The sequence below is a fragment of the Mandrillus leucophaeus genome, unplaced genomic scaffold, assembly GCF_000951045.1.
Source record: "Mandrillus leucophaeus isolate KB7577 unplaced genomic scaffold, Mleu.le_1.0 Scaffold432, whole genome shotgun sequence".
Classification (NCBI taxonomy): Eukaryota; Metazoa; Chordata; class Mammalia; order Primates; family Cercopithecidae; genus Mandrillus; species Mandrillus leucophaeus.
In genome coordinates, this window is record NW_012104610.1 from 1,314,796 (window position 1) to 1,341,481 (window position 26,686).

Consider the following 26,686-nt stretch of genomic DNA (forward strand, 5'->3'; position numbering starts at 1 on the left):
TCTTGTCCACTGATGTATCCTTAGCACCTGTGACACTACCGTGTGCTCAGTAAATACTGGTTGACTGAAAGAATAAGATTTGGAGCTCAGAAACAGCAAGTGTCTGTACTGGCCAAGGTGGTCCAAAGGGCTGCACAGAAGTGGGCACTCTTGGCCGCATCCTGGGAGTGGGAAGGAGTATGTGTGGGTGAGCTCAGGCTCTTCTCCCACCCCTCATTTTTTGTTCCTTACTTGGCCTGGCATGCCAGTTTCAATGAGACGTTCCAGTTTCTGTTCTGGACCATGTTCAGCATGGAAGAGCACAGCATGGTGGACAGTTTCTGGTGCCTGAGTTTGTGGACCGGGCCCTCTATGGCATCTTTACCATCGTCGTGGTCATTGTGCTGCTCAATATGCTCATTGCTATGATCACCAACTCCTTCCAGAAGATTGAGGTGTGTAAACAGAGGCCAGTTTAGGCCAGGGAGCAGAAGGGAAAAAGGAATGGAGAGGAATAGGGTGCAAAGGGGCAAGACATGTGGCGTTGTGCTCTGCCTCCACTGTTGTCTTGCTTGTGGCTTTGGACAAGTTTTCCTCTGTAAAATGAGGGTCTTAGTGATGCTATTAGTATCTCCAGACACCAAAGTCTAGTGCTGATTCCCCTTTAGGGTTGGGCAGAGGAGTGTGTTGTAGAGAAGAAAACGGGAACATGAGAGGGAGAGGGAAGGAAACGGATGGGTTAGGGTCTGCAGGCTGGAGAATAGGCTGGGCAGGAACTGGATGTCAGAAAGATGAAAGACAATAGTGGGGAGAGAGGAAATGGGGGACAGTGGAGGTCGGAGATAAGTATGGGGAGAAGAAAGAGGCTGGCTAGGATTATAGACACACTGGAGAATCAAAGATGTGAGGAGTGGGGAAAAGAAAGTCTGAGTGGGCAGGGGGGCCATGTGCTAACGAGGTCCTTGTACCACCCCCTGCTGCCTGGCTCCCGGGATGATGCTGACGTGGAGTGGAAGTTTGCTCGCTCCAAGATCTGTCTGTCCTACTTCCGAGAGGGCCTGACACTGCCTGTGCCCTTCAACATCCTGCCCTCCCCAAAGGCTGTCTTCTACCTTCTCAGGTGATGACCTCAGAGCTCCCACTCCCCAAATCCCCAGCCCCTGCCCCCATTTCCCTGTCCTCTAACCAACTTCTTCCCACCATTGAAATCTCTCAGGAGAATTTGCCAGTTCATTTGCTGTTGCTGTTCCTGCTGCAAAACCAAGAAGCCAGACTATCCCCTCATCCCTACTTTTGTGAGTACCTCCTCAGCTTGTTGCTGGTCACCCTGGTGTCAGGCCTTCACCTGTATTGTCTATACCATCCACTTGTCTGCATACCCCGGGCTTATCTATCTTTCCAGGTATGTTCCCCAGAAAGCCTGTCTCAATTTCTACTCTCTCACATGGCTTCCCTTTCCCTCTTCCTGGCTCTGGCCATTTCCTGAATTTCCAACCCTGTGTCATGCAGCCTAAACAGAAGTCCTTGCCACCCTCCTCCCAAGCTAGAAATACTCACTAAGCTCCAGACAGAACTTTTTCTCTTAAACTGGTCCGAGACATACTTGAACATTTTTTAAAAAAACATGTTAAGAAGTCAAAGAAATGTCCCACAAACAGGGCAGTTAGATGGCTGACAGTGGCCTGAGAGAGGAGGCCAAGAGGCCAGACATCCAAGGAGCTCCCCAGCCCAGTCTGGCCTGGCATGAAGGTACCTTCCTAATTCAAGTACTGCCAGGTCTGTAGGGGGCTCTCCCCTCCTCACCATCAGCCTCCCAGCCCTCACCCACCCCTTCCTGGTCCTCTCACCATCAGCCCTTGCCCAGCTTCTGGACCCTGTCCTTCTACCTTCCAGGTCCACACTGTGGGGTGGAGGCCAGGGGCTAGGTGGGTCAGGGACAGAAAAGTCTACACAGACTTTGCTTGGGCCTTTTTTGCCTGGGGGTGGGGGGGCATGGGCAGTGATCAGAGGAAGGTTGGAGGTAGAGAATCTCCCCCACCCTCTTGTCTTCCCATTCCAGGCCAATCTTGGGGCAGGGGCTGTGCCTGGGAAGGAACAGCATGGATCCTACTGCCTTCACATCATCAACGCCCTGGTGCAGCGCTACATAGAGACCGCCCGGCATAAATTCGAGGAGACCCAGCAGAAAGGTTCGTCGCCCACCTCCAAGCCCTCCCCATTCCTGTTCCTTGCTCAGCTGGGATAAAGGCCCCATTCCCAGAGTCACATCCTCATTCAGCCTGCATAATATGTGGCCCCATCCTGCCCTGCCCTTGGAAGGGCAACCTGCACAGCATGGCCCCTTGCACTCCATCACCCTCTGACCCATCCAGGCATTTATCCCACTCATTTCATGTAACTGCTCATTCCTGCCTTTAGGTGTGTTCAGTTATTCTCCCATTTACTCCCTTACCCAGTCACTCATTCACCTCTTTCATTCACTCACTTACTGACTCATTCCACCAACATTCATCACTATGGCCTCTTTCGTTCCAGGCCCTGTCTTGGAGGGAGGGACGGGGCAGGGACACATGGGAAGCTTTCAGTCTGGTGAGGAAGAGAAACCATCACACTGGGCGTTAAGTGCAGCTAAGACAGACGCAAATTGCTATCAGTGCCTGAAGGGAGAAGAAGCCCGTCATTTTCAGAGGCTCATAAGAAGGCAGAAGAATAGAGTAGCAGAATGGACAAAGCGGGGAGGGATGTGAACTGGGCCCTGAAGGATGCGGTGAGCTGGCTGGCCATAGACTGGGGAGAGGGCGGTGGGGGGGGAACGCATGAACGTCTACCCAGTAACAGCTTTCCCCATGGCTTGTCATCCTTCTCTGGCCCCCAGACTTCCCTTCTTTCCAGCTCCTCAGCTCCTCCCTCCCCACCCGATCGGATTCACCTGTCCCAGTTTCACCCACCCACCTGACCCCTAGCCCACACACCCGTTCCTCACTTCTTCCAGTTCTCCCTCAGGAACTCTGGATATGGCAACCCCTGGGATTCTGTAAAGGGTAAAAGGGGTACACGGCAGGCTCATCCTCTGAAAGGCCCCTCAGTACTCCACCTCCTCCAGACCTGGGCAACAGACTCACAGAGCTGACCAAGACCGTATCTCGACTGCAAAGCGAGGTAGCCTGTGTGCAGTGAACTCTGGCAGAGGGAGGTACACCCCGGCCTCCTGACAGTGCCAGCATCCTCAGTCACTGCATCACCTGAGTGCACAACAGCTTCCAGAACCTGGGGCCTCCCATCCCTGAGACCGCAGAGCTGACAGGGCCTGGGATTGTGGGGACCCAGGAATCATCAGGAACCGGGCTTCCGGACAGTGGAGGGGCGAGGACTCTGGCTTCTGGAGATTCCGGCCCGCGCTCCCCAGCTCATGTGCTAGTACATAGGCAGCAGGAAGCAAAGGGGGCTGCGGACCTGCCCCAGGGGGAGGATTCGGGGACTGAGGGGAGGTCCTGATACAGTGGAAGGCTCCCTTCTTCTGCTGCTGAGGGTGGTAGCCTAGGAGGGTAAGGGTGGGGGACCCCTTGGGAGGAGCCTGCGCTGCTTTTCTTGCTTCAATGAAGTTTCTGTTCTGGATGTGAGAGGCCTCCGGGCTGTGTGAGAATCTCTGTCTCCTGATGTTTTGAGGTCCTCGCCCTTCTTTCCCCTGAAATGGACCCTTGTGGGAGTAGGACAGAGAGAAATGACTTGCTCTGTGGTCCCAAGTGTCTTGGGCTTAGGATCCTACTTTGAGTTTCCTCAGATCTTTCATGGAGAGTTCCGGACCAGGAGGCAGGAGTCCGGGGAGATGGGAGGTCGGGGTTCAATGGGAACCCTCTGACCAGTTGCTTCCTTCCTTGTCTTTGCACTCCTCACCTCACAAGTGGGGCTGAGGAATCACCTGCCTGCTTTCCTGCCTTCATGGTTGTCGTGAGGACCCCCTAGCTGTTCTAGCTTCTGGATTTGCAAGTTAGAGTGTGACACGGGTCTGCACAGGAGATTGTGTCTAGGAGTGACCAAGAAGTTACTATTATTATTATTTTTGAGACGGAGTCTTGCTCTGTCACCCAGGCTGGAGTGCAGTGGCGAGATTTCCGCTCACTGCAAGCTCCGTCTCATGGGTTCACTCCATTCTCCTGCCACAGCCTCCGGAGTAGCTGGGACTACAGGTGCCTGCCACCACGCCCAGCTAATTTTTTTGTATTTTTAGTAGAGACAGGGTTTCACCGTGTTAGCCAGACTGGTCTCAATCTCCTGACCTCGTGATCCGCCTGCCTCAGCCTCCCAAAGTGCTGGGATTACAAGTGTGAGCCACCACACCCGGCCCCAGGAAGTTATTTTTTTAGTCCCTCAGTCAGTCCCTCAGCCTAGCAAGGCCAGAGTGGGGCAGATGGTCTAGTCTCATGGAATAAACCAATCATAAAATTCCATGTCTCCACACTGCAATACCTTTTAATCAAGTGGCTGCCTCAATAAAATTCCATGTCTCCACACTGCAACACCGTTCAATCAAGTGGCTGCCTCAGTACTTCCCTTGCTTGTCCCGGGAAGTCCCCACCACATAGCAGAGTTCCCTTAGCCCTGCTGTGGCCTCCCCAGCCCCACATCCTGGTTGGGGAGAAGGCTGCTAGGGCTGGGTCTGGAACCACGTTCTTGCTTCTCAAGGCTGTTGGAGGCGCCTCTTCTTCATATGAAGGTCACCCGTTCCCAGGGCTCCTAAGTGGCAGATGTTGGAGTTTCAGGGCCCAATCCCTGAGAGCTGGAACTCCCCAGGGGCCAAGAGCAGGGTCTTCCAAGGGGGCAGAGAGGAGGCCCCCTCAGATTGTGACTGGCTGCACCCCTGCTGGAGGGAGAAGAAAAGGAAGGGGTCAGCAGGGTGAGGGGGAGTCAAAGCAGCTGAGGGAGGATGGAAGAGCGACTCACCTGGTACAGACACACAGCCCCGCCTCTTCTCCCCTGCAACAGACAGCAGAGTGAGGCCTCCATGTGGACAGACTCACACCCAAACTGCCCGGCCCATCAGGCCTTGGCAGGGCCATTTCCCCTCTCAATCTATTTTCCCTTCACCTAAAGGGAAACTTCTGACTTTCTTTCCTCCTCGGTCCTCCAGGAAGTTTTTCCAGATTGCGTTTCCATCCCTCTTCCCACCCAAGACCCAGTCACTCTTCCATCTGTCCCTGCCTTAGCACTTGGGAGTGGCACATACATGCCCTATCAGCCTCATCAAGCCCAGGGCCCCCTGAGACCTGAAGCAGTCCCCCTGGCTCTTTCTGCTGCTTGCTAATCTCCTTAACCAGGTTCTTTTGGTCTATTAGACTGTGTAGCAGATGGACCTTTTGAGGACATATAGAATCATCTGAGAATGTTCACAAATCTGGAAAACACTTATAGGACCCAAAAAAACCCAAGTCACAGATGACATTAACTCCAGCTGACTTCCAGCCCTCAATTCCCCTTTAACCAAGTGGGTCTCCCGAAGGCCCTGGGGATTATTGTGTAGGAACATTCTGGCTTATTTCACCCACACTGCCAGTCCTGCTTCCTCCATGCACAGCTCACCACCCAGATAGGCGCAGTTAAAGTGGCTGCAGGTCTGATTATAGCTCCAGAGAGTCACCAGGCTCTGGGCTCCATCCTGAGAGAATCTGGTGACCAAGAAGACTTCATGGGGGGGAATCAGCACCTCGCGCTCCTTGGGAAAGACAGAGAAGGCCTGGATAGGGGCCCCAAAGCAAGTCGTTAGAGAAAACAGGGTGGCATTACCAAATCTGCAGGCCACTGCCTTATCCAGGGAGCTGGAGGCAAACTGGCCTAAGCGGACAGAGTCCCCCAGCCTTTTGGGTTCAAAGCGAAGGCTGCCCACACCTCGGAACACCACCTCCCCAGGCCCTGTGCTGCAGCCCCCACCGCCTCGCAGCAGCTGCAGGGCCCGGATCAGGTAGAAATGCAGGGCCTTGAAGGGAAAGTGCCTCATGTAGAGCTCCCGGGAGCCTCCGCCTGTCCGCACGGCCTGATTCAACTTCCAGTACAAGGTGTTAGATGAGTTGGTGTAGACCATAATGGCTATTCCGTTCTGGGCTTTGAAGCCGGGGGGTAAGATGAGCCCTCGATGCCTGTCCTCCCAGGCCTCCTGGGCTGCCTCCCAGGATTCCCGCAGCAGGGCATGGTGGGCCATTTCCGCCTTTAGCAGGGGGGCTGCCTTCTCCTCCATCTCCTCTGCACAACCCACATAGGCATCGTCAAATGTGTCTGGAGCCAGTCCCAGGGGCAGGATGGGAACAGCCTGGGCCTGTGGAGGAAGGAAGAGAGGTGCCACACCGAAAAGAGCGTAAGTTCAGAGCACTGGACACGGGTCCTGGGGGCAAACCCATCCAGAAACACAGAATCTCATTTCTATCCCCAAATATCAGGTATATGCAATTTGGCAAGGACCCAATAAGAGGCTTAAATAGCACAGGCACTGGAGTCAGACAGACATGGGCTGAAATCTTTTTTTTTTTTTTTTTGAGACAGAGTCTTGCTCTGTTGCCCAGGCTGGAGTTCAGTGGTGAGATCTCTGCTCACTGCAAGCTCCACCTCCCAGGTTGGAGTGATTCTCCCACCTCAGCCTCCCAAGTAACTGGGATTACCTGTGCATGCCACCATGGTTGGCTAATTTGTTCTTTTCTTTTTGTTTTTTTGAGACGAGGTCTCACTCTGTTGCCTAGGCTGGAGTACAATGGCACGATCTTGGCTCACTGCAACCCTGCCTCCTGGGTTCAAGCAATTCTCCTGTCTCAGCCTCCTGAGTAGCTGGGATTACAGGTGTGCAATACCACACCCAGCTAATTTTTCGTATTTTTAGTAGAGACAAGGTTTCACCATGTAGGTCAGGCTGGTCTCGAACTCCTGACCTCAAGTGATCCACCAGCCTCAGCCTCCCAAAGTGCTGGGATTACAGGCATAAACCACCGCGCCCAGCCTGAAATCTCGACTTTACCACCTATTAGTTGTGAGATCTTGGGCAAGTGTCATAACTTTTCTGGACTTGAGGATACTTCCAACCTCACAGTTATTATGAAGACAGCATAAAGAGCATTACCTCTGTACAACCTAAAAGGGATCATCCTGTCATTAGAAAAGTTCCTGCGGTCGGTGGGAGGTGGGACTAGATGACTACCAAGCACTTTTCTGGCTGTAAGATCTAGCAGGCAGGTGATATGCAAATACTACACACAGCAAGTGTCCAGCTACCTGACCCCCAGCCCCAGTCTCCTCAGGCTCTCTTTCCCTCTCATCCAGCAGGAAGCCCTTGCAGGTAGGTGCTCAGCCACCACACCAAATCACTGTCAGCTCTGAGACGCCTGCGTCCTCCCCTGCTCTGTACCCACATTTGGGGTAGGGGTGGTGGGGAGTTGGACAAGCCTTGGCTGGGAGAGGCTGCCAGGACTGCAGCACACAGGTAACTCAAGGAGGCTTTGCGGGACTGTGCCTGCGCTGGGAGATGAGAGGTGGGGAGGAGAATGTTGGAGGCATCCAGAGAGGAATGGAGGTGGGGGTTCTAGGAGACAGAATGGGAACCTGGGGCTCCCTGCAGAGATGGAGGTTCCTGAGAGGAAGAGAGTTAAGAGTGGAATCCTAGGGAAGAGTCCCTGGGAGAGGGCTGTGAGGAGTCAGCCCCCAGTCCACTTCCTCAGGGTCTGCCCCTCAATGTCCCCCTTGGGGACTGGAGATGGTTCCTGGAGTTACCTTCCAGGTGTGGAGGCCAAGGCAGCCGAGGGCCATCATCAGTGACGCCAGTGCCATCCCTGGAGGAGACGTGAGGGCCAGGAGTCCGGGTGAGGGCGGGACCAGTGGCGCTGGAGTCCTGGTTTCGAGGGGCTCGAGGGAGATCCGGACCCTGTCTCCAGGCGCGCGGGATCCGGGGTCCAGGATTAGGGCCCTGGAGGGGCGTGGGCGGGGCCGGGGGCGTGGGCAGGGCCTGGAGTTTATTGTCCGCCCCCCCGCTCCAAGTCTCCGCTCCAGGCTCCCGACGCCCCTTCCTCAGAGTCTCCAGTCCGGGGACTTTTCTGAGACGGTAAAGGCGGGGCCGCAGTTTGGCTCCGCCAGAGAGGAGAGGGCCGGGGGCAGAGGACCCACCTGAAGGTTGCGGAGGCCGCGAGCGGGAGGTAGCGCCGAGGGCTCGGGCGGGCGCTGCGCTGTCCCCGGAGTCCGGCTGAAAGCAAGGTTCCCGAGGCTAACTAGAGCCCCCGCGCTGGTAACCCGACACCCCTTTCCCAGTGCCGCACGCGGGGCCGGGAGCGGCCGCGGCGGGGCAGGGGCTGAGGGGCAACTCCCCTTCTCCAGGACTGCGGGGTCTTTCTGCGGGACCCTCTTTGGCTGTGAGGGGGAAGGAACTTGTGAGACTTGGTCTCTCCCTCAGGCGGTCCCTGACCCGGTCGGCCCCTGGCCCCCAGACGACCAGGCCAGGGGGCCCTGCGGAGGTCCCGCCAGCCAAAAGGTCGCCCCTGGAGCACTCTGAATTGTAGAGTTTGCATTTGGCCCACACCTTGGGCCACGTGCTCCAGCATCTGAGCAGCGCCCACTCCCTCCCTTCTCTGGGCCCTCTCCCCATACCCCTTCAGTGGGGTTGGGCCAGAGACAGAGCCCTTGGTCGCAAATCCACAGGATCCAGGCTCGCCCCTCCCCCAGACCGCTTTCGGTACCGCTCAGACTCAGGTGACCCATGTTTGTAAACACTGGCCTTTCCCCCACCTCCTCTGGGCTTATCTATAAATAACCTGGCTCTGAGTTTTGGATGCCGCGTCAGAGGCCATGGGGGAAGGGGCCAGCGGAGGAATTCGTAGCTCAGGGAAGAGCTTCCCAGCAGCCTGAGCCAGGAGGAGGGGGGATGTCACCCTTCCTTCCCCCAGCGGCCGGAGGGTCGCTGAAAGCTAGGATTTCTGAGGGTTCCGAAAGCTAGGATTTGGAAATGCTGCCTGCTGGAGCTGAGGTAGGCACGAAAGATTAGAGCTACCCAAAGGACTCCAGCCTGGTCTGGCTCATTAATTTCCCCCATCCCTGTCCCCTCATCCCCTCAGACTGTCAAATAAAAAGTTGCCTCCACCTAGAATCCTGCTGTCTCCCAGAATCCTTTCTGTAGACCAAACGGGAAGACATACTGTGGGTCCAGTCTTGGAGGAGGGTGGGGAGGGAGGTGCTTCTGAGTGCTTGTTAGAAAAACAGCTCCAGGGCAGGGCGCGGTTGCTCAGTCCTGTAATCCTAGCACTTTGGGAGGCTGAGGCGGGCAGATCCCGAGGTCAAGAGATTGATACCATCCTGGCCAACATGGTGAAACCCCATCTCTATTAAAAATACAAAAATTAGCCTGGCATGGTGGCGGGCACCTGTAGTCCCAGAGAATCCTGCTGTCTCCCAGAATCCTTTCTGTAGACCAAACGGGAAGACATACTGTGGGTCCAGTCTTGGAGGAGGGTGGGGAGGGAGGTGCTTCTGAGTGCTTGTTAGAAAAACAGCTCCAGGGCAGGGCGCGGTTGCTCAGTCCTGTAATCCTAGCACTTTGGGAGGCTGAGGCGGGCAGATCCCGAGGTCAAGAGATTGAGACCATCCTGGCCAACATGGTGAAACCCCATCTCTATTAAAAATACAAAAATTAGCCTGGCATGGTGGCGGGCGCTTGTAGTGCCAGCTACTCGGGAGGCTGAGGCAGGAGAATCACTTGAACCCGGAAGGCAGAGGTTGCAGTGAGCCGAGATTGCACCACTGCCCTCCAGCCTGGCGACAGAGCAAGACTCCATCTCAAAAAATAAAAAACAAAAAACAAAACAACAACAACAACAAAAATCTAGTCATTGGCAGGGATCCTAAGTGTAGCAGAAAGAAGTCCTCCAAGATCACCTGGCGAGTCAGAGCTGGAACTGGGACCCAGAATCCAGCCTCCTTAGTTTGAATCTCTCCTGGCACCTTGCTAAGTCTCAGTGTTCACGTGAAAGGTACAAAATCTAAGGAGATGCTCTCTGAAGCTGAGGTGCTGAAGCTTCCTCCTCTCTTCCTCCTCCTTGACTGACCAGAGTACAGGACCATAGCCAGTGAGGAGGCAGTTGTCCCAACCTGGATCCCTAGTGCTTCAGTCCACCTCCTATCTGGCTTCAGGGATTCTCTTTTTTGTAGGACGAACACTGGGCAGGTCAGACTGAGCAGAGGCTGGTGTTCCTGAACCCTGAGGAGACATCCAGAAATAGATGGGGGAGTGTCGTGTTTCTGAGCAGCTGTGTGGGGCAGGTGCAAGGGGTGGGGATTGACAATATCAAAAAGAAACTTGTCCTCCCCTCTCCTGGTGGCCATGGTGGAGACCAGCAGCAGCTTCCCCACGCAGGACAAGGCCTAGGTAAGGAGCGCACCACTCTCCTCCGGGGTGTTGAGCAGGAAAAGTGGTGTTGAGGTGAAGTTTGGGAGATGAATGGTGGAATTTTAGGAGTCATGAGAACAAGTTTCCAGGAAACTTTGATGAAGTTTGGGATACTTAGGAAGGTTGGGGTCCATGGGAAGTTTGAGATTCCTGTGGGGAGATTTGGGTTCACATTCCCAGGAGGGTATGTTCAGCAAGGGCCTGGATGAGGAACTGATGAAAGAATGGCCCCAAGCAGGATGAGAGGGAGGACAGAACGGCAACTCCCTTGGGCTAGAAAAGGAGTTACTCAGCATCCCCAGCAATTTGGCCCATGCCCACCCCATCCCTCCGGCTCCCACTACATCTCCCCTGACACTAGTCACCAAGGCCAGCCACCCACCTGCTCTGCAGTGGTCTCCGCTGTTAGCTGAGCTGAGAAAGTTCCTCAGACTCTCAGCAAACATGCTGAGGCCTACCCAGTGCCTGGTCTTGGCATACATGCTCCCTGCCCTCAAGGAATTCACCGGCCAGGAGAGGAGCCAGGCACATATAAGGGCAGCACAGTGTGATAAGGACAGTGACAGAGGACAGCACAGGGTGATATGGGAGCCCAGAGGAGTCAGAGGGCTTCCTGGAGGAGGTGACCCCCCCGGGTTAAGCCTTGAAGAGTGGGTAGCCAGGAGAAGGGTGTCCCAAGGAGAGGGGACAATGTGTGCAGAACCACAGGGAGGGTAACCATGGAGTCCCACCTGTGACTTTGTTCTGCACTACAGAAGCCAAGCAGGAGTGGCAGGTGTGAGCTGCAGAGGGCGTAGAGGGCCAGGATAAGGATGTTGGCCTCTGTTTTGAGGGTATGGAGGGATGTTTTGTTTGTTTGTCTGTTTGTTTGCTTTTTTTTTTCGAGATGTGCTCTTATCTCTTCCCTCATAATTTTCGTCTCTGAATTTTTCCTCTATACTTTGAGATATTTCTTCCAGTCAGTTTTGGCACAGAGGGCTTTTAAGCACATAAGGAACATGACCAGTTTAGAAACATCGCCCTCCCTGGGCAGGCAGGTTAGTGGGGCTGACTGTGGAGGGGGAGATCAGTGAGGAGGCACGGGCAAGCCTGAGCCGGGGCAGGGAGTGCGGATGTTGAAGGGAAGGAGAATCTAGGATGGACCCCTATCTCACCCAGCGTTAGTTGGCAACTATGTGAATGTTTGACGAATGATTGACTGAATGGACACCCAGGGGACAATCACGGATGACTGGGTGAATAATGGGGATGGTTTATCACGTGAGACTTGCCATGGCAAATTAACAGGAGCCACCCTGAGCTAGATTAAGCCTAAAGAGGATTTTATCACAAGGATACCATGGTATCTCATGGAACCCAAGGACCAGATGCAAAGAGACTCTAGAAAGCCAAGGAGGAGTGCGGCTCCACCTGACCTCTGGCTTCAACCATCAAGCAGCTCGCCCTCTGCCTTTCAGCCTTCTCTTTTCCTTGCTCTGGGGAGCTCATCTCTTCCCTGATTTCAATTGTCTGTGACTCTCATGTCTTGTTGATTGTCCATTCTGCTACCTCTTGGACATCTGCTTCGGGGAGTTCACATTTCCCAAAGTGAACTCACCATTTCCCCTCCAAACCTGATCATTAATTCAATACATTTTTATTGAGCATCTGCTTTGTAATGGGACTACAATAATGAGCAAAATGAGCTTTTCAAGTCTCCTCTGGTGTAACATTGTGCCTACAGTAACAATAAGGCATTGTGAACTTAAACATGTGTGAAGAGGGTACATCTCACATTAAATGTTCTTGCTACACGAAAGCCAAAACCAAAACAAAAGTAAATAAAACTAAAAACAGGCCAGGCGCGGTGGCTCATGCCTGTAATCCCAGCACTTTGGGAGGCTGAGGTGGGTGGATCACCTGAGGTTGGGCATTCAATACCAGCCTGACCAACATGGAGAAACCCCATTTCTACTAAAAATGTAAAATTAGCCGGGCGTGATGGCGCGCGCCCGTAATTGCAACTACTTGGGAGACTGAGACAGGAGAATCGCTTGAACCCGGGAGGCAAAGTTTACAGTGAGCCGAGATCGCACCATTGCACTCCAGCCCGGGCAACGAGAGCAAAACTGTCTCAAAAAACAAAACAAAACAAAAAACACAAGGCTGGGTGCGGTGGCTCACGCCTGTAATCCCAGCACTTTGAAAGGCCTAGGCGGATGGATCACCTGAGGTCAGGAGTTCGAGACCAGCCTGGCCTGGTCAAGATGGCGAAATCCCTTCTCAACTAAATACAAAAATCAGCTGGGCGTGGTTGTGGGCACCTGTAGTACCAGCTACTCGGCAAGCTGAGGTGGGAGAATCGCTTGATTCTCAGGAGGCAGAGGTTGAAGTGAGATGAGATCATGCCACTGCACTCCAGCCTGGGCAACAGAGTGAGACCCTGTCTCAAAATAAATAAATAAATATATAAATAAAAATAAAAATAAAATGAAAATAAAGGGATACACAGAAACTTGGAGGTGACGAACATGTTTATTCCCTTGATTGTGGTAATGGTAACATGAGTGTATACTTAGTTCCAAAATCACCAAATTGTATATATTAATTATTTTGTATACCAATTATACTTCAATGAGGCTGAAACAAAAAAAGTAAAGTTTCACAGGGCTGTGTTAGAGCAGGACACTCTGCAGTCATGTAAGAATGGTGGAAGAAGATGGGCAACAAAAGAGGGGCTTCATTTTTTTTTTTTTTAAGTCTACTCCACTTCTCCTCTGTGTTTCTAGTTTAAAGAATGGAAACCTGGGTGTCATCCTTGATTTTTCCCTCTCTCACGTCCCCTATAGCCCATCAGACATCAAGTCTTGTAAATTCTGTCTCCTAACTCTGTCTGTCCTCACTGCCATTCTCTTAGGTCCTCTGATTCCATGTCCTCAGTCTGCCTTCAAGCCTCTCCTCCCCCCAAGCCTCTGATCTATCTTGTTTACTGTAGAGCAGATGCAGACAGAAACTGAGTTGCAGAGACACAATGAGAGATACAGCTGGCCCAGTGGGCTTTTGCTGCATAACCATTTTGCCGTGTGCCACAAAATCTCAGTGGCAAACAAACATTTACTCCCAGGCTCATGGTCTTCGGGTTGACAGCAAGTGGCTTATCTAAACTGGACTTGGTTGGGCAGCTCTGCTCAGACCACTGGTCTGGCTCAGCTGGGGTCTTCCTCGCTCTGGGCTGGGCTCAGGCCTGTTCCTCATGTGTTCATTCTGGGGGTCCAGACTAAAGAAGAATCTTCCGAAGAAAAGACTCTCAGTTTCCTTCCCCCAAAAGCAGACCCATAGACAAGTACATGGGTGCAGTGAACTTCTTTATAAAGTGATCCCAAGAAATACAAGTCAGGGAGTGGCAAAGTCAGATAGAGAAGAGAAAAGCAGCCAATTAAAAGCCTATTACCACTGTGATCAACCAGTCCCACCGGAGACCCTCTATGGGACAGGAAGTCTGACTTCCAGACCTCATTGGTTGAAGGCTGTCCTTGGGAACGTTAAATCCCCTACACTTTTGGCCTGCCCTGTGCTTGCAAAAAAACAGGCTCCCAGGGTGATGAAGAACGCCTCAGACACAGAAAAATGTGAGCCCTAGAAGTGGGAGGCTGACAGCCTGCGTGAGAACTATCCACTGCACCTGCATGTGGACTCCAAGACGGTGTCCGGGAATATGGGCTGAGGAAACCACCCAGTCAGGTACACTCTCTTTTACCCTGAATCCTTAGATCAACTGGCAGGAAGCCCTCTGATTGGCCTTCTTGGGTCATGTGTCCATCCATGAGCCAATCACAATGGTCAAGGCCTTAGGGCACCAGTCCTGGGGCATGTGTTCCTCTCTTGGGGTGCATAGAGTGAGAAAAAGCCTCACCTGAGCCCATGACTGGATTCTACACACAGGAAAGTGAACAACTAGTAACAGCAGCTCTAGCCTCCTTGGTGAACTTCAAGAGACCACAGACAAGAACTCAAGTCTTTTTTTTTTTTTTTGAAACAGAGTATCACTCTTGTCGCCCAGGCTGGAGAGCAATGGTGCGATCTCGGCTCACTGCGATCTCTGCCTCCCAAGTTCAAGAGATTCTCCGGTCTCAGCTTCCGCACAACACCATGCCCAACTAATTTTTTGCCTTTTTAGTAGAGACGGGGTTTCACTATGTTGGCCAGTCTGGTTTCAAACTCCTGACCTCAGGTGATCCACCCGCCTTGGCCTCCCAAAGTGCTGGGATTAGAGGGGTGAGCCACCGCACCCGCCCAGGGAAGTGGGTTTTCATAGCTCACTACAGCCTTAACCTCCTGGACTCAAGCAATCCTCCTACCTTCAGCCTGCCGAGTTGTTGGGACTACAGATATGCACCACCACACCCTGTAGCCTGGCGTATGTATGTATGTATGTATGTATGTATTTTAATTTTTGAGACGCAGTCTCACTCTGTCGCCCAGGCTGGAGTGCAATGGCGCGATCTTGGCTCACTGCAACCTTCGCCTCCTGGATTCAAGCTATTCTCCTGCCTCAGCCTCCCGAGTAGCTGGGATTACGGGCACCTGCCATTATGCCCAGTTAATTTTTGTATTTTTGTAGAGATGGGGTTTCACCACGTTGGCCAGGCTGGTCTTGAACTCCTGACCTCAGGTGATCCACCCGCCTCGGCCTCCCAAAGTTGCCCGGACGTATTTTTTTATTTTTAGTAGCGATGGTGTCTCACTATGTTGCCCAGGCTGGTTTCAAACTCCTGGGCTCAAGTAATCCTCCCACCTCAGTCTCCCAAAGTGCTGGGATTACAGGCTGGAGCCACCATGCCTGGCTGTTGTTCATAATTTTATCCTTAGTACCTGACATGCTACAGATGCTAGACAAAAAAAAAAAAAAAAATTGTTGGATAAATGAGTAAGCAGCTTTTGAGGGGGAGACGATAATGAGCTCCATTTTGGACATGTGGAATTTGGTAAAAACTACTGCTAACTCCATTGCCCAGAGAAGCTCATACTTCACATTTAAATTGTGTATTGGCAATTACAGGTCTTAGATTTGAAGATCAATTATAGACACATAGAATCCCAGTGTCTTAGAGTCACTGAACTACCCAAACTTAGGTCTCCCCAGAGCCAGAGATGATAAAGCAGCGACGCTTAACCTAAATGAGATTGGGGGCAGAAGCATAACCACCCTGATATTTATGTAACATTTGTTTGAAGGTGCATATATTCATTTTCTAAAGGGAGGTTTCAGCTTTTATCAGATTCCAAAAGATAAAGGCCCATTGACTATATTACCATTTGTGTACAGAAAGAAAACAGAGGCTGGAAGCTTTGACTCATACCTGTAATCCCAGCATGCTGGGAGGCCAAGGTGGGTGGATTGCTTGAGCCCAGGAATTCGAGATCAGCCTGGGCAACATGGCAAAACCCCATCTCTACAAAAAATATAAAAATAAGCCAGGCATCGTGTTGTGTGCCTGTAGTCCCAGCTACTCGGCAGGCTGAGGCAGGAGGATCGATTGAGCTCAAAAGGTCAAGGCTGAAGTGAGCTATGATCATGCCACTGTACTCCAGCCTGGGCAACAGAGCAAGACCCTGCCTCAAACAAACAAAAAAAGTAGATACCATTTTGCCTACCAGTTAAATGGAAATTAAAAAGAGATCAATCATATTCAGCAATGGCAAAGATGTGGAATAAAGGGCACTCTCATCCATTGTTGGTGGGGTGGTAGTTTCTATCAAAATAAAAAGTATTCATATTCTTTAGATCTCATTTTACTTCTCAAAATCTTTCCTATAAAAACATGCACACAAGTAGACAAGGATTTATATACCTAAATATTCACTGTAGTATTATGTACAATATTTTAAAATTAGGAAAAAAATCTAAGTGTTCATAAGTATGAAATGGTTAATTATGGTTTATACCGTGAGATAAACCAAGCTGCCATTATGTGAGCAAGGGAGGTATGTATGTACTGACGTGGAAGGAAGTTCATATTTTTTTCCTGAGGAAAAAAGGTAATAAAGTGTGTATGTGTAAGCATGTTTCCTTTTAGTTCTTAAAAAAATGACAATAGGGTCGGCGCGGTGGCTTATGCCTGTGATCCCAACACTTTGGGAGGCCGAGGTGGGCGGATCACCTGAGGTCAGGAGTTCGAGACCATCCTGGCCAGCATGGTGAAACCCTGTCTCTACTAAGAATACCAAAATTAGCTGGGCGTGGAGGCAGGCACCTGCAGTCCCAGCTACTCCAGAGGCTGAGGCAAAAGAATCACTTGGACTCAGGAGGTGGAGGTTGCAGTGAGCCAAGATCAGCCACTGCACTCCAGCCCGGGCAACAGAGTGAGACTTGGTCTCAGAAAAAAAAAGAAAAAAGAAAAGAAAAGAAAAAAAAAGGAAACTGCCAGTTTCAATCCAGACCCAATGCCTGGACACCCTCTTCTTGGAGACACTTCAGGCACTCCACCTGTCCCCCAACAGGGAGGGTGTGGAACGCTTGTGGTTCATGCTGCTTGCTTTGGGGAAACCATTATCCTCTGTCTTCTCCTGCTTTTCTGATCCCCTCTTTCCCCAGCACCTGGGGTTTATATCTGTCCCTCCCTGGAAGCATGGAAGGCTCATTCCACAAGAGGACTGCAGGGAGTGGGGGCAACTGGTGGACCAAGCCCTGCTCTAAGTCTGTTCCTGGAGTCCTGCTAAGGCCCCACCAGCTGCACACTCCTGGATCTGCCCCCATCCCAACCCCATAACCCCTGTGAGGTGAAGCCCAGCTCTCTCACCGTGGCTGTCAAGTCCCTTCATGACTGGCCCATCTTCCCAACGTTCCTACCCTGCGAGCTCTGCCAGCCTAGAAGACATATCTTTCCCTCTTTACATCCTCAGTTCCCACCTCCAATACATTTGCTTTTTCCATTCCTGCTGCACAATATCTCCCAGTCTCCACTTGCTGACATTTTAGTCTCTTGTTCATCCTGCAAGACCCTGTTCACGTCACTCCTCCAGGAAGTCACGCATGTTCCTTCCAGCAAGAAAGGTCCTCTCTCTTCTGAGCCTCCATGTCTGTCTTGTGACTCTCAGTGCCAAGCACTAGGAATGGCACAGATAAGTGTCGATTCATGTTTATTAAACTATACAGATTAACACTGCAATTTTCCAGATGAGGAAACTGAGACTCAAAGAGAGACAGCAACTGGCCCAGGGTCACCAGCATGCAGATGCCTGCTATGATGTCTCTGCTTCTTGTGTCTGTGGGCCTCATGGAAGCACTTCAGGTACGGGCATCCCCCACTGTTCCCACCCCAGCAGGGAACTGAGCCATCAGCTTCTTCTGAACCCTGGAAGGAGAGAGGAAAGAATGCCTGACGCTTCCCTTGGGGATCACTCAGCCCAAGGGGACAGCCCCAGATGCTAGTCTTGGGGAAATTACAGCCAGAGGTTCCCAATCCCCTTCCCCACCAGGTGTGTTTGGGGCCCTTCCTGCCTTTCTCAGTGGAGGGGAGAGCTGGATGGCAGGGGACTCATTCTCTCAGGGGCCTATCCTCTCAGTCCCTGCTGCTCCTGCCCCCTCAGGCCCAGAGCCACCCCATCACACGACGAGACCTCTTCTCTCAAGAGATGCCGCTGGACATGGCCCTGGCTTCCTTTGATGACCAGTACGCTGGCTGTGCTGCTGCCATGACAGCTGCTCTTCCAGATCTCAACCACACGGAGTTCCAGGCCAACAAGGTGTATGCAGACGGCTGGACACTGGCAAGAAGCCAATGGCAGGAGCGCCAGGCCTGGGGGCCAGAGTGGAGTCTCAGCCCTACCCGTCCACCCCCGCCACCCCTGGGCTTCCGCGATGAGCATGGGGTGGCCCTCCTGGCCTACACAGCCAACAGCCCCCTGCACAAGGAGTTCAATGCAGCCGTGCGTGAGGCAGGTCGCTCCCGGGCCCACTACCTCCATCACTTCTCCTTCAAGACACTCCATTTCCTGCTGACCGAGGCCCTGCAGCTCCTGGGCAGGGGCCAGCGTCCACCCCGGTGCCACCAGGTGTTCCGAGGTGTGCATGGCCTGCGCTTCCGGCCAGCAGGGCCCGGGGCCACTGTGAGGCTGGGGGGCTTTGCTTCCGCCTCCCTGAAGAATGTTGCGGCCCAGCAGTTTGGTGAGGACACCTTCTTTGGCATCTGGACCTGCCTCGGGGCCCCTATCAAGGGCTACTCCTTCTTCCCTGGAGAGGAAGAGGTGCTGATCCCCCCCTTCGAGACCTTCCAAGTGATCAATGCCAGCAGACCGGCCCAGGGCCCCGCCCGCATCTACCTCCAGGCCCTGGGCAAGCGCAGCACCTACAACTGCGAGTACATCAAAGGTAGGAGGGCAAGCGCCAGTCAGCACCTGTGCAGAAGGTGGGCCTTCCACATCCACCAGGGACTTCGGCAAACCCAAGCCCCTATCTCCTGTGTCCCAGGGATACATAAATACAACCAGTCATATCCACCAGCTCCCAACCCCTTCCATCTAAGGGGAGACATAACCTTTTGAGGGGTGCACTTACTGCCCTTGAAGGGATCTAAGCCATAGTTGGCCACTTGCCTGCTGGGTGGCTGGAAAGGTTTCCTGGCCAAGGGAGGGGTCTCTGACCATTTGGGCGGGCAAGCAGGCCTGGTCGGGCTTTTCTCCTGGTCAGAGGCTGGAAGGGAATTATTTTCCAGCCAGATTATTGATACCTAAATAGCTGTTGCCAGAAATGAGTAGGAGCCCCAACCTCAGTTTCTGAGAAGAGTGCATTGATGAGCTGGAAGAAGAATTCTGTGCTGGGTGGGGTGGTGGGCGCAGGGAGACAGCAGCTGGGTGCTGTGCCCCTAAGGTCACACTCAGGCTGTGGTCGGGAAGTGGTGGACGCTCCTCCTGTCCATGTCCCCAGCACAGGCCAGAAGAAGAACCACGGGAATGGGCCCAGGTTCTTAATTTCTGAAGGGCTAAGGACTTCACTTCCTATCTTGGACAGCAACAGGAGCATGCATGAGTTGACATAAGGTGAGGAGGGCATGCAAAGAACACAAACCAGGCTGGGGCGAGGCATGGAAGAGGGAGAGGTGAGTGTGGCAGGGAGGCAAAGTTACAGGCCCAGGGAGCAGGAGTGCCCCAGAGTCGACCCTGGCTTTGATGGCCCACTCCCTTCTGGCCCTGCTTCTCATGGGTTGAGGCAAACCTAGTCGAGGAAGTTCCACCATGAAAGAGCAGAATTAGGGGGAAATGTACCAACTTCTCCTAGAACAAGTCAGGAATGGACCACCAGGGCTCTGAGGTCCCTTTCCATCCTGAGAGCTCCTGAGCCTTTCATTCTTTACTGTTTCTTTTCTATAGACAAGAAGTGCAAGTCTGGGCCTTGCCATCTGGATAATTCAGGTAAGGGCTGCAGGCACCCGTGGGACTCAGTTCATCCCTGACCCCATCACCTGGATCTTTTTTTTTCTTTTTTAAGACAGAGTTTACACTCTTGTTGCCCAGGCTGGAGTGCAATGGCACGATCTCAGCTCACTGCAACCTCCGCTTCCCAGGTTCAAGCCATTCTCCTGCCTCAGCCTCTTGATTACAGCTGGGATTACAGGCGCATGCCACCGCGCCTGGCTAATTTTTTGTATTTTTAGTAGAGACCACAGCCTGAGCTGGACCTTAGGGGCACAGCACCCAACTGCTGTCTCCCTGCCCACCATGTTGGCCAGGCTGGCCTCGAACTCCTGACCTCAGGGGATCCATCCACCTTGGCCTCCCAAAGTGCTGGGATTACAGACGTGAGCCACCGTGCCCGGCCCACCTGGATCTTTTATAAGGAAACAACCTCATTAATAATAATAATAAAAAAAGTGCACTCACTGAAGTGGCACCTTGGGGGTTGCCAGCCTTAGCCAAGAGATGAGTGTGTGGGAGAGCAGATGGTTGGGGGAGCAGAGACACCTGCTCTCCAGCCTGGGTCTGCCTGTCCTTTGCAGGAAAAGGCCACTGATCAGGCCCCTGAGAGATTCAGGCTGCAGTGAAGTGAGGGATGGAAGGGCTGCTCCCCGCAACGTCCTCCTTTGGTCCTTCTCTGCCTCCCAGTGCAGAACCCACTGTCTCTGTTACTGCCCTCAGGGCTCCCTCAAACCCACCTTTGAAGGCCAGCTTTGGGTGCTGGAGGCCTGGGCTCTAGTCCAGGCTCTGCTCTTTCTCTATGACCAACCCATTCTTTCTCTGTGCCTCAGTTTCTCGGTGTGTATAATAAGCAAATTGGACCAGATGATCTCCAGCTGTGACTCTTCTCTTCCCTCAGACACTTGGTGTGCCAAGGCCTACCCAGGTCACCATGTCTCTAGGTGGGAATGGGCCATTTCCAGGGAAGAAACAGCAGCTCCTCCCCAAGCCTTTAGAACTCCTCTGTCCTTCAGAACTCTGTAAGTGGGCAGGAAGGACCCCCCAGCTTCCTCTGATCCACTCCAGGCACATCATGCCATTCATTCTCACCACGCCCCAATGGTACTGTCATCACCTCTGTTCTGCAGATGACAGTACCAAGGTACAAAGGTGCAAAGAGAAGCCAGGCGCGGTGGCTCACGCCTGTAATCCCAGCACTTTGGGAGGCCAAGATGGGCGGATCACCTGCGGTCAGGAGTTCGAGACCAGCCTGACCAACATGGAGAAACCCCGTCTCTACTAAAAATACAAAATTAGCTGGGCGTGGTGGTGCATGCCTGTAATCCTAGCTACTTGGGAGGCTGAGGCAGGAGAATCTCTTGAACCTAGGAGGCGGAGGTTGCTGTGAGCCAAGATTGTGCCATTGCACTCCAGCCTGGGCAACAAGAGTGAACCTCTGTCCCAAAACAAAACAAAACAAAAACAAAAACATCAAAGGTGCAAAGAGGAGAAGCAAGCAGCCCTGTGCCACCCAGCTACTAAGAAGTGGAGTCCAGAGAGCCTGGCTCTAGAGCCAAACTCTGAACCACCACACCAGGATATCCCTCCCCAGACACCATCCCATCCCATCCCGTCCCGTTCCGTCCCGTCCCGTCCCGTCCCGTCCCGTCCCATCCCATCCCATCCCATCCCATCCATCTTTATTGCACAGTAATCTATGGGAAGGAGGCGGAACAGGAGGCATTACCCATTTCATATGGTCAAGTGAGACCCAGAGACAAATTATTTGCTCAAGGTGACAGTGAGTTCATGGCAGAGCCAGGATCAGAAGCCAAGTTTCCAGCCTCCCAGGCATCTTTGAGTTTTGATGATATAATTCCAGTAACTGGAAAAGTTTAGGATTTCTCCTTCTAGTCCACCCCACACCTCTCCTACCAGGGTTTGGGCAAAGGAGCCAAGTTCAGCCACAGTAGATCCTACTCTGATCTTAAATCCACGTTAAATCCCACTCTGAAGCACCTTATTTGTGGCAATAGAAAGCAGTTAAGTTAGACACAATGACCTCTGGAAGAGAAACTGGGACTCTAATTGGTCTCCTCGTCTCTGTCTACCTTCCTAAATTCTTTATTAAAAAAAATTTTTTTTTCACTCTGTCACCCAGGTTGGAGTGCAGTGGCACCACTACGGCTCAATGTAGCCTCAAACTCTTGGGCTCAAGTGATCCCCCCACCTCAGTCTCCCAAGTAGCTTGGACTACAGATATATGCCACCATGCCTGGCTACTTTTTGTATTTTTTATAGAGAAGGGGTCTCCCTATGTTGCCCGGGTTGCCTAAAATTGTTTAAAGCAGTCAAATTTAGCAGTGGGGGCATTGTACATCAACTTTAGTGACACTAGTGTAAGTTCTGATAACACATTACCATTGGACCAGCGCCTCCCTAAACTTGATCTTTATCTCTGTTGCCTGTGGCAATTTTGTATATCAGTCTGTCCAGCTCACTCTGCCAATCTCTCCACCTTGAATCTGTGTGTCCCCACTTTGCTCCTGTGCTCCTAAATACCTCTTTTTCTCTCTCTCTCCCAAAACCTCTCTGCCTGTTTTCTCTGCAGCCATGGGTCAGAGCCCCCTCTCTGCAGTTTCGTCTCTGCTGCTGCTGCTCTGGTTCCTCGCAGTGAGGGCCTTTCCAGACAGTCCAGGCCTCCTTTGATGCATGAGACACGGGACAGCCTCACCTGCTGCCTCTGCCCATCCTGAGGATGTTGGCAATGTGTGCTTTCAGTGTAACCAAGATTCCTGGCAACCCCATCTGCAGGGAACTCTGGGACCTTCTCTGGTAGCTGCCAGACCTGCTGGTGGAGAAACAGGAGACAATTTGGGGACTGAACCTTACCCAGGGCTCTAGGAGTGAGACTCTGAATAAAGGGTTGGGCCGGCGGTGTGGGGGGTACTTCAAGACAGGCAGCAACTCACTTGGAGATAGAAAGACTTCAGTTGATTTGGGGGGTGACTGGAGAGGAAAGCACTTCGCAGTGATACCTGTTGGTGTTACTCAGATGCCTCACATGTCCATCTGGAAAGCTCTTGTTCACTCCTCCAGGAAGCCTTCTGTGACCTCTCCCACCCAGCTGGGGTAGTGACCCTGCCTCTGTGCTTCCACAGAGCCCTGAATGCTTCCGTATACCACATGTCCATGTCTGTCTGCCATGTCAAACTGTGAGCTTCCTGAGGGAAGGGACTGGGTCAGAGGCACAGAGGTAGTGCCAGGAAATGTGTGAAACTCAGAAAGGAACAAATACCTGTGAATGGCTGGTCCCTGCACTGCCCCTGCCTTGGACACTGTCAAGTTCTCAGTGTCCGAGTGTGAGAATGGGGTGGACGGTGCCTAACTCCAGCACACAGAGAGAAGGAGAGATGGAAGAGAGAGCTCTAGTCCTCCATCAGCACCTCAGCCAAGTCCCATTCTTTTGTCAGCACAGATGTAACTTCTGCTCTAATCCATGAGTCCTGAGGCTCCTCTCATCATGGCTCACTGTAGCCTCAAACTCCTGGGCTCAAGAGATCCTCCCACCTCAGCCTCCCAAGTAACTGGGACTACAGATACGTGCCACCACACCTGATTAATTTTTGTGTTTTTTGTAGTGACACGGTCTCCCTAGGTTGCCTAAGTTCTTTTTTTTTTTTTTTAAGCTCGTCATATTGAGCAGTGGGGGTTATATACCAACTTTAGTGACAGTGACATTAATAAGTTCTGATAATCCACCATCATGGACACCAGCGATACATGGACAGCTGGGAAAGCGTTATTTCTGGATGTGTCTGTGAGGGTTTTCAGCAGGAGACTGGCGTGTGAGTTGATGAACTAAGTGGCAAGTTCCACTCTCAATGTGGGAGGGCATGGAGAAGACAAAACAGTAGGAGAAAGGCAAATTCATGCTCTTTCCTGGAGCTGGGACATCCTTCTCTTACCATTGGACATTAGAACTTCAGGTTCTCAGGCTTTGAACTTGGACTTGGACTTGCACCAGTGGCCATGAGACAGACCTGAAGTACAGACAGACCTGGACCCCCAGCTTCCACTACCACAGACCTCAAGGGTAGTACAGGGCATCGAGGAGGTGCTAGGTACACGCTTACTTTATTGAGTCGGGGATTTGGGGCCAAATGTCTGTAGGGCCTCCTGCTCTGGAAACTCAACTGAGAATCCCCAATCCTTTCCCCTGAGCCCCTCGGCAGGGAAAGGTAAGAGCCAAGGCCCTGCAAAGAAGCCACCTAGGAAGGAAGACAGGAAACGGAGCAGTTCAGTTCAGTTTCTCATAATAACCCGCACGCTCTCCACTGAGAGCTCTAGTACCCAGCACAAACAATTCTGTCCCTCCAAGACTGTACTCTGTGACCTTGGCCTTTGTAGAGTTCTTCTTTTTTTTTTTGGAATTAGGGGAGTGGCAGGCTCTGGATTTCTGTTAGTTAGGGTGTGTAGACAATGAGTGCTCCCTTGTGGATTGTGAAGTCAAGTGTCCCAGGGTCTTAGGAGCAGTGGGGAGAGACTGGCTGGCTTAAAGACCAGCAACCACTTGGCCATGGCTGTCCTTTTCTGGAGGAGCTGTGGCTGCAGCAGATCCCTGTGACTTAGTCCTACCCTTCACAGGGCCTGCACCAGCACCAGGAGGCTCATGACCAGGGCCATGGAGAAGAAGATGCCCAGGAAGAAGCGGTCCATCACACGGGCCAGGCGCTTCCAGTCCTCATGGCAGCGCTGTGCAGCTCGGTGGCTGCGGAAGGTATTAGCAATGGTGGCTACATGGTGCAGTAGGGCTTCCTGGTGGCACAGACATCGTGGCTCGTGGCAAGGGCCTGCTGGGGGGCTAGCCCCTCCTTCGGGAGACTGGGGGCTAGGGGATAACTCAGGTGACCTGGACTGCCCACAGGGCTCCCCTCTTTCCTGCACGCACAGGCTCTGTGCCAGGTGTCCCAGCAGGAGGGCCCTAGCCCAGGCTGGCACTGGGCGGGCACTGGGACCACAGTAATGCAGGTTCATGATAAGGATAGTGAGTGCTGTTGAGAATGTGACCATGGTCATAGTGGCCATGTAGTACTTCCCTGCAAGAGAGAGAGAAAGCCAATTGGGACTCAAAACAAAAAGCCTGTGGATCCTGAGCTTCCCAGTCACCTCTACACAAATGGAAATAAGCCCACCATGAGGCTCTCCAGACCCTCCAAGCCCCATGGATGGAAGCAGGAAGGAGGTAAGGGCCAAGTTCTCCCCATCCTTCATTCCTACACGTGGGTCATCAGAAGCTACTGCTCCCTAATTGCTCCCCTCACTGCTGGAAGCTGCACTCATACACAATCCAGGACAGTCCCACTCTCAAATAACGATGGGCATGAGCTGGGGCAAGATACGAATCCTTTTTGTACAAATGGGATAACCAGACGACCTACTTCCTAGGTTTGTGGTGATGTTTACCTGAGTTAATAAAGGTCAAGTGCTTAGGGGAGTGCCTGGCACACAGTGAGCAGTCGATGGATTTTGCCTATTACTAGGATCTGGGGATACTGATGTTCCACCATCAAGACCCAGTCGTGAGGGGTGTTCTCCCTGGAAGGAGCTAATCCTTTCCCCTCAAAATTAGGGGACGTTCCCAGGACGCCCCCGCCTCATTCTCTGAAGCGGGCCGTTCGGCAGACCCAGGCCCTGTCGCGGCCCCGCCCTGGGGGGGCCCCCGGCGCATCGTCAGGTTCCCCCGCACCTCCGCTGCTCACCGATGAGCGGCACGCTCTCGGCCGGCGGCATGCTCTCGGCCAGCAGCAGCTGGAAGACGGTGAGCGCCAGCAGCACCGTGACGCCCAACGACACCTTCTCGCCCGAGTCGGCGGGCAGGTGGAAGGCGAGCGGCGCAAGCAGCGAGATGAGCACGCAGGGCAGCAGCAGGTTGCACACGTAGGCGGCGGCGCGGCGGTGCAGCAGCAGCGTGAAGGTGACGTCGGGGTAGGGCTCTGAGCAGCAGCCGTAGGTGAGCACGCGCCGCTGCGCCGGCATACCCAGCACGCGCCACTCCACGTTCTCCACGAAGTCCGCCAGGCTGGCTGCAGCGCCGCGCGGCCGCACATCCAGTTGGTGCCCGCCGTGAGTCCAGGAGCCGAACGTCAGCCCGCAGCGCTGGGCGTCGAACGGGAAGGCCGTCACGTCCACGGGGCACGAGCTGCGCGTGATGGCCGGTGCGTCCCAGCGCACGGTGCCATCGTGGCGTAGGACCACGTTGGTGCTGGCCGAGCCTGGCCGCTGCGCGTCCGCCCTGCGGGCAGGTGGGGCGGGGCTTGGCTCACCCAGGCTGTCCAGCCCGAGAAGCAGCTGGGGCGGGGCTTGGCTCACCCAGGCTGTCCAGCCCGAGAAGCAGCCCTGGAGGCCAGGAGCCCAGGGCAGACCCCCAGGGTCTGAAAGAAACCAAAACTTCTCCCCAGAATATTGAGGCTCGTTAAGTTCGAGACACTACGCAGGGGAGCACCTGGCTCCAGCAGCTGCTGGCCTGATGGCAAGACACCAGCCCTTCCTTGCTGGAGACAGCACTTGCTTTTCCAAAGGGCACCAGTAGGTGCCAGAGGAATCTGGGAACAGATTTTACCCTCTTCCCACGTTTTCCCGTCTTTTAAAGGCTGGAACTGCTCTCCTTTGTCTTGCCACTATTTACAACTTACTGGATCTTTCTTGAATTTCTATTTAAGCAAGGCCTCTAAGCCACTGCCTTCAGAGAGAAATACTTTTGAACTAAGGCCTCTCCCGTGATGGGTACAGCAGGTTAATAAACTTCTGCTTGTGGCCGGGCACGGTGGCTCACGCCTGTAATCCCAGCACTTTGGGAGGCCGAGGCGGGTGGATCACGAGGTCAGGAGATCGAGACCAACCTGGCTAACACGGTGAAACCCCGTCTCT

The 26,686-nt window shown here is 53.1% G+C and overlaps 4 protein-coding genes across 8 annotated transcripts in view; 2 read left to right on the top strand and 2 right to left on the bottom strand.

Annotated features, from left to right (window-relative positions):
* Positions 1–3,593, top strand: part of LOC105549269 (short transient receptor potential channel 2-like) — a 28,547-nt gene extending 24,954 nt beyond the window's left edge. Inside the window, 6 exon segments of the mRNA XM_011993732.1 lie at positions 198–313; positions 316–433; positions 971–1,099; positions 1,196–1,274; positions 2,039–2,168; positions 3,083–3,593. Of these exon segments, the coding sequence (XP_011849122.1) occupies positions 198–313; positions 316–433; positions 971–1,099; positions 1,196–1,274; positions 2,039–2,168; positions 3,083–3,474 (964 nt within the window). The 3' untranslated portion in view covers positions 3,475–3,593.
* An 838-nt stretch (positions 3,594–4,431) lies between these two features.
* ART5 (ADP-ribosyltransferase 5) lies at positions 4,432–8,243 on the bottom strand. 3 transcript variants are annotated; one of them, XM_011993704.1, is made up of 5 exons: positions 8,116–8,243; positions 7,726–7,784; positions 5,557–6,286; positions 4,921–4,953; positions 4,434–4,713 (listed from the first exon to the last, which is right to left on the bottom strand). In XM_011993704.1, exons 2-5 carry the CDS (start codon positions 7,780–7,782, stop codon positions 4,658–4,660), a joined length of 876 nt encoding a protein of 291 aa, XP_011849094.1. In that variant the 5' UTR covers positions 7,783–7,784; positions 8,116–8,243; the 3' UTR covers positions 4,434–4,657. The 3 variants fall into 3 exon arrangements, with proteins under 3 accessions (XP_011849096.1, XP_011849095.1, XP_011849094.1); XM_011993706.1 differs by having other exon boundaries at positions 4,432–4,829; positions 4,917–4,953; positions 5,761–6,286; positions 7,726–8,206; XM_011993705.1 differs by having other exon boundaries at positions 4,432–4,840; positions 7,726–8,206.
* Positions 8,244–10,314: 2,071 nt separating this feature from the next.
* ART1 (ADP-ribosyltransferase 1) lies at positions 10,315–22,692 on the top strand. The gene is made up of 5 exons (XM_011993707.1): positions 10,315–10,363; positions 17,541–17,655; positions 17,954–18,734; positions 19,733–19,774; positions 22,368–22,692. The coding sequence occupies exons 2-5, from the start codon at positions 17,593–17,595 to the stop codon at positions 22,463–22,465; spliced, it is 984 nt and encodes a 327-aa protein (XP_011849097.1). The 5' UTR covers positions 10,315–10,363; positions 17,541–17,592; the 3' UTR covers positions 22,466–22,692.
* A 1,182-nt stretch (positions 22,693–23,874) lies between these two features.
* The window catches only part of CHRNA10 (cholinergic receptor, nicotinic, alpha 10 (neuronal)), an 8,762-nt gene continuing 5,950 nt past the window's right edge, over positions 23,875–26,686 (bottom strand). For all 3 annotated transcript variants that reach the window (XM_011993713.1, XM_011993712.1, XM_011993711.1), the window contains exons 4-5: positions 25,519–26,051; positions 23,875–24,855 (exon numbers count right to left, since the gene is read on the bottom strand). In XM_011993713.1, coding sequence (XP_011849103.1) covers positions 24,398–24,855; positions 25,519–25,795 — 735 coding nt within the window. In that variant the 5' untranslated portion in view covers positions 25,796–26,051 and the 3' untranslated portion in view covers positions 23,875–24,397. The remainder of the gene's footprint in view (positions 24,856–25,518; positions 26,052–26,686) is intronic.

What these genes read in the sequence shown, in the direction of transcription:
- ART5 (XM_011993704.1), bottom strand. Translation starts at nt 7,782, where the DNA reads ATGGCACTGGCGTCACTGATGATGGCCCTCGGCTGCCTTGGCCTCCAC. An exon ending in TTGGCCTCCACACCTGGAAG is followed by an intron (nt 6,287 to 7,725) that starts GTAACTCCAGGA and finishes CTTCCTCCACAG; the next exon opens with GCCCAGGCTGTTCCCATCCT. An exon ending in TAACTGCGCCTATCTGGGTG is followed by an intron (nt 4,954 to 5,556) that starts GTGAGCTGTGCA and finishes TGTCTGTTGCAG; the next exon opens with GGGAGAAGAGGCGGGGCTGT.
- ART1 (XM_011993707.1), top strand. Translation starts at nt 17,593, where the DNA reads ATGCAGATGCCTGCTATGATGTCTCTGCTTCTTGTGTCTGTGGGCCTC. An exon ending in GCCTCATGGAAGCACTTCAG is followed by an intron (nt 17,656 to 17,953) that starts GTACGGGCATCC and finishes CTGCCCCCTCAG; the next exon opens with GCCCAGAGCCACCCCATCAC. An exon ending in TTGCCATCTGGATAATTCAG is followed by an intron (nt 19,775 to 22,367) that starts GTAAGGGCTGCA and finishes TTTTCTCTGCAG; the next exon opens with CCATGGGTCAGAGCCCCCTC.